This window comes from Austrofundulus limnaeus, unplaced genomic scaffold, assembly GCF_001266775.1.
Source record: "Austrofundulus limnaeus strain Quisiro unplaced genomic scaffold, Austrofundulus_limnaeus-1.0 Scaffold96, whole genome shotgun sequence".
NCBI lineage: Eukaryota > Metazoa > Chordata > Actinopteri > Cyprinodontiformes > Rivulidae > Austrofundulus > Austrofundulus limnaeus.
The window spans coordinates 502,239-507,311 of NW_013952498.1; the positions used below are offsets into that span (position 1 = coordinate 502,239).

General features: G+C 40.4%; 1 protein-coding gene across 1 annotated transcript in view; it reads left to right on the forward strand.

Annotated features, from left to right (window-relative positions):
• Positions 1-117: 117 nt before the first annotated feature.
• tnrc18 (trinucleotide repeat containing 18) overlaps positions 118-5,073 on the forward strand; it is a gene marked incomplete at its 5' end in the record, with an annotated part of 11,834 nt that continues 6,878 nt past the window's right edge. The window contains 7 exon segments of the mRNA XM_014012875.1: positions 118-252; positions 1,415-1,556; positions 1,640-1,757; positions 2,218-2,293; positions 2,442-2,550; positions 2,660-2,776; positions 3,318-3,461. Of these exon segments, the coding sequence (XP_013868329.1) occupies positions 163-252; positions 1,415-1,556; positions 1,640-1,757; positions 2,218-2,293; positions 2,442-2,550; positions 2,660-2,776; positions 3,318-3,461 (796 nt within the window).

The window sequence follows — 5,073 nt, forward strand, 5'->3', positions numbered from 1 at the left end:
TGTGTGTGTGTGTGTGTGTGTGTGTGTGTGTGTGTGTGTGTGTGTGTGTGTTCAAGGTTGGTGCTCACATTCATTCATCTGCATGCTTCATGTCTGTTTCCTTTAAAAAATAAACAGAAAAAGAAGCTGAAGGACTCCCCCGTGCCCATCAGCCCGTCTGCTATGTGCGGTCCGACCAGTGATGGTTCTGCCCCTCGGAGCCTGAGCCCGGCCCACAAGACTCAACCCAAGGCCAAAAGCAAGACCAGAGAGGTTAGTGAGAAGATGAACTGACTGCAGAGTCAATACGGATCAGAGCCTCTTTAACTAACTGCACAGCCTCACACCATAACAGCGAGCTTGTGTGTGTGTGTTTGTGTGCGTGTGTGTTTGTGTTTACTTATATTAGTTAATTTGTTTTAGGACCGTTTCTGGTATACACACCTACTTTGTATGAAGCTGTAGTCCTTATGGGTACCAAAGACTGATCCTKATATGGTGGAACTCCATTTGTGGTTTCAGGGGCTCAGGCTACAGAAATGGCTGGAAGAGAATGAAAGGTTCTAATAAGGATAGAAATACAAACATGTTTGTGTGTACAGTTTTAAAAAAGACATCTTAAGAAATGAGCTGTTAACTAACTTTATTTTGAAAAAGTAAACTCCATGTGTTGTGTGAGGTTTWGTTTGTTTGTTGCTCACCATCTGCAGCCAGGTGAAAGTCAGACTTGTTTAGGAAACATTAAAAGCAGAGGAAGTGTGTTCTGGGCTGGTTGTGGAGAAACAGAAAGTGCTGAGGTGAAGTTCATTTGTGGTGTTTCAACCTGTTAGTTTGGCTGTTTGATAAAATTACATAACATAGAAATTGTTTTACTTAGAAAATGTTTTTTTAGGACATACAGTCAAWTGTTTTATGGAACAAGACATAATAATCAGTTTTTTAACCAGGTTCTAAGTCGATCCACTCCTGCTGCTTCTAAACAATTTAAAAAGGAAGGAGCATGCAGGTAAAAGGATTCATCTCTATAAAAGCAGGAGTTTTGTCWGATTGCTGCTCTGGGGCAGCTGGGTGTTAACACAATGCCAAAAAAAGAGACCTCAGCAGCTGCTGCCCATCGGTCTGAGAAAGGTTAAAGGTCATTTTAAAATAATTTGGAGTCTATTCTTCTGCAGTGACAAAGATTATTCAAAGGTGGAAAACATTTAAGACAGCTACCAATCTTCCTAGTAGGTTCACCCCAAGGTCAGACTGTGCAATTCTCATTAATTCACAAAAAACCCAAGAACTCCACCTCAGACTCGTGAATCCCTGCTTCAGACTCTAAAATTAGGAGGTAGATTTACTTTATACCGTGACTTTATAGTGTTTGTCTTATTGATGTTGCTAACTATTTTTAGGTACATGTCTTTATTTATGTATATAAAACTTGTTTTAGCCATCCAGGGGAGCTGTGAGCCGTTTGATGGAGAGTATGGCAGCGGATGAAGATTTCGAGCCGAACCAAGACAGCAGCTTCAGTGAGGATGAACTTCTCCCTCCACGAAGTAACAGCGTCTCAGAGAGGTCCACTACACCCGGTCAGTACCCACACACCCACAGAGAGGGCAAACCACTGTGGCGTTGGTCAATAAATATTAATGTCGAGTGGTCTTGCGCTCAGCTCCGGTGCAGTGTGTGCTCGAAAAGGATTCTCTGGTGGACGGACTCAGAGTTTTGATCCCYATGGAGGACCAGCTTCTTTACGCCGGACATGTGAACACAGTTCACTCCCCAGACATGTGAGTGTACACGAAAACACCAGGCCACTTTGTTGTTTGTGGGCTAAATGCTAATTTAGTGARGTAGCTGAAGCTTGCCAAAACATCAGGCTGTTTGCTTAAACATCTAGAAACAATCACWAGATGATGTATTTTTGCTGGAATTTGTTATAAATTGTTATTAAACCAAAACAAACACAATGAAGCTGCAGTTTGATGAACAGTTGGATAGAGACGACCTTGTTGGGATACTCCGGATTTTATCTAGAGTTAAAGTGACACACTGGTAGCTAAAGAAGTTTTTCTGCAGTTTGCTTCACATCCCTGGAGTCGAAAGAGCTGTAAACTCCAATCTGCCTCGAGCAAAGAGATCGTGGACACTTCAAAGTGAACTCTTCTCTGTAATGACAAACCGAGGCTTCAGCACATTGATCCCGACCTTTTAAACACAGCTTCCTTCTCCCGTGTTTCTCCACTGCAGCTACAGCGTGGTGGTGGAGGGGGAGCGAGGAAACCGACCACACATCTACTGCCTGGAACAGCTGCTGCAGGAAGCTGTGAGTAAACTGCAGRTTTCTCACAAAGAAAGAGTTCACGTCGTTCTATTTCTGTTCACGCAGGAGATGTGAGATCTGGAAACGTGAGCTTGTTGAGTTTATTAGCTTGTGGAGTCTGTATAATGTCTTTTCATTGTGTTTTTAACAGATCATCGATGTTAAGCCTCCATCAGTGCGTTATCTGCCAGAAGGCACCCGCATCGCTGCCTACTGGAGTCAGCAGTACCGCTGCCTTTATCCTGGAACGGTTGTCAATGGTGGGATAATGCCACATGAACACACATCCARTAGAGAGCACAAGCTCCTCCCCCTCATTCATCACTACCATGCTGTCATTTTTGAACCTTGTGTTTTTCTCCCAAACAGGAAGTTCAGACATCGACGAGAACGATGACCTCATCACGGTGGAGTTTGACGATGGGGACACAGGCCGTATCCCCCTCTCCCACATCAGACTGCTGCCACCAGACTACAAGATCCACTGTGAGAAAACACACAGCCTTTAATTATTCTCCGAGAGAAACTGGAACACACACAAACTTTTCCTCATTAAATTTTCACATCAAGTCGTAAACGGACTTTTATTTCTCAGTTGGCTGCTACTAAAACACACCTACTCAAGTATAGCATGTTTTCTGTGTTAGTGTGTGTGTCTCATGAGTTTTCACCTCAAAGTGAAGAAAATAGAAGAAATATCATAAACCATTTTTATACAAACTATAAATATTTACTGAGAAAGCATTTTATTTACATCTTGGTTATTTTTTGTTTATTTCTGCACTTCAGAGTATTAATGTCTTTACATCCTAACAGCAGACTGTCTTTATTATGCTTTTCATGAGTGAATTAACTATATGAACCGATAAATAAAAGTTCAATCAGGAACATTAACAAGCTGATTCAGACGTTTTCTGTTTCCTTTCACTGCTTTAATGTCCAGAATTCATTATTCTGATCATGTGAGACGTGAAAACTTTGAATTCCTGTAGTCAGACAGACAAATGTGAGCTCTCCTTCTGTCCAGGTGCCGAGCCGTCCCCTGCTCTACTCGTGGCAGGACCCTCCAGGAGGAGGGTCCGCAAATGCAGCAAAGAGGCGGGAACTAAACCAGAAGAGACTGCTCCCAGGATCAAAGGGAAACCTGGTCGCAAACCAAAGCCCAAATCAGGTAGGGGTTGAACTAAATTTTAGTTTTGCAAACAACTTGAAAGCTCCTAACCTTATCTGTAAAGCTGAAACCCTGCCACCCTATAGCCTTGATCCATGTCACATGACCATAAGTGGGGTGGAACGCAAACAGACCAGTAAATCAAGATATTCAGCCTTCAGCTCAGCTCTTTTTACTGAACAAACTGGAGCAACGCCTTCATTACTGTGACTGAAGCCCTGATCTGTTGATCCATCTCTTGTTCCATCCTACTGTCACTCGTGAACAAAACATTCAGATACTTGAACTCCTCTGCTTCAGGCAAATTCACCCAGAGGGAGCTGTGCACCTTAACACAGCCARGCCTTTTTATGTTAACGGACGGTCAGGAAATGCCTATATGGCACTTAAACTTGTTATTAAATCGTCAACAGCTGAATTTATCGTGTATTGTCAAGAAAGAATCACTAACACTAAATATAATACATCTTACTAAACAGTACAGTGAATGTCATTTACCAGTTAAAATATTTGTAAGTGTCATACGGCTAAGATTTGTGAGACATTTTCCAAGCTCGGCTCATTGAGCTACTGAGATGATGCTTTTTTCTTCTATACGTTTTTCTGCACACAACTGGTTTGTGCTTTTTCTACTATTTATATATCAACACATTCAGCTCCTTCTGGACATTCTGGCGATGACTTTTGGTACTTGCAATATTTATTTTTTCTGTTTTTTTTTTCTTATTAAAATAAATGGTGCTTTCTTCAACATCCTTAAAACACACACAATTCTCTAGTTCCTCTTTATATTGAAGTACTGAAAAGTTTTATTTTCTAAGATAACTTTCACGTTCACCTCACTTCACTTTTTACTCTGAAAACATGAGGGTGAKAAACTAAACGGATGCAAAAACAAAAGCTGTGAATTAGGGTTTAGTGTAAATGTGGAATACAGCTGGATCAAATTATACTCATCAATACTTGTATGGCCTTTTTTTGTCAGTGTGAGAGACAAAAAAAAACCTACGGCGATAGACTGAATAGTAAAACTATATATATTTAGAACATCGTCATTAGAAACTGTTTACAGCTTTTTAATATCCGTAGGTCATTAGAATGAGTGAAATGAATTTTATATTTTCTCACCTGGATAGTTTTACCAAGATTATTCAAGAGCCTAAATTATATTTAATAAAAATAAAATCTTGCTCATCTTTGCARGAGTTATCTTTTTCCATCAATAAAAACATCCAATCTTTCAGATCTGTCACCAGTCGGCTCATATTTTGTGGTGATATCAGTTTATTGCTGCTTTTGTTGTTTTGTGAAGCTCAGGATCTGCATTACGAGCTGTAATTTATGACACCCGGCCTGTCTGAAGCTGCTGACGCTCTGTGTTTTTCTGACTCTGTAAGCACTTCTGGAATGTAATGTTTTCATTTTAGAAATGTTTTCTTGCTGATTTGTTAACCCTGAACAGAACCACAGAGATCATGAAGCCTCGCGACAAAAATGTCAGCAGATTCAGAATAAACTCAGCTGGGTTTTTTTTATTTTATTTATTCATTCATTCATTCATTCATTCATTCATTCATTCATTCATTCATTCATTCATTCATTCATTCATTCA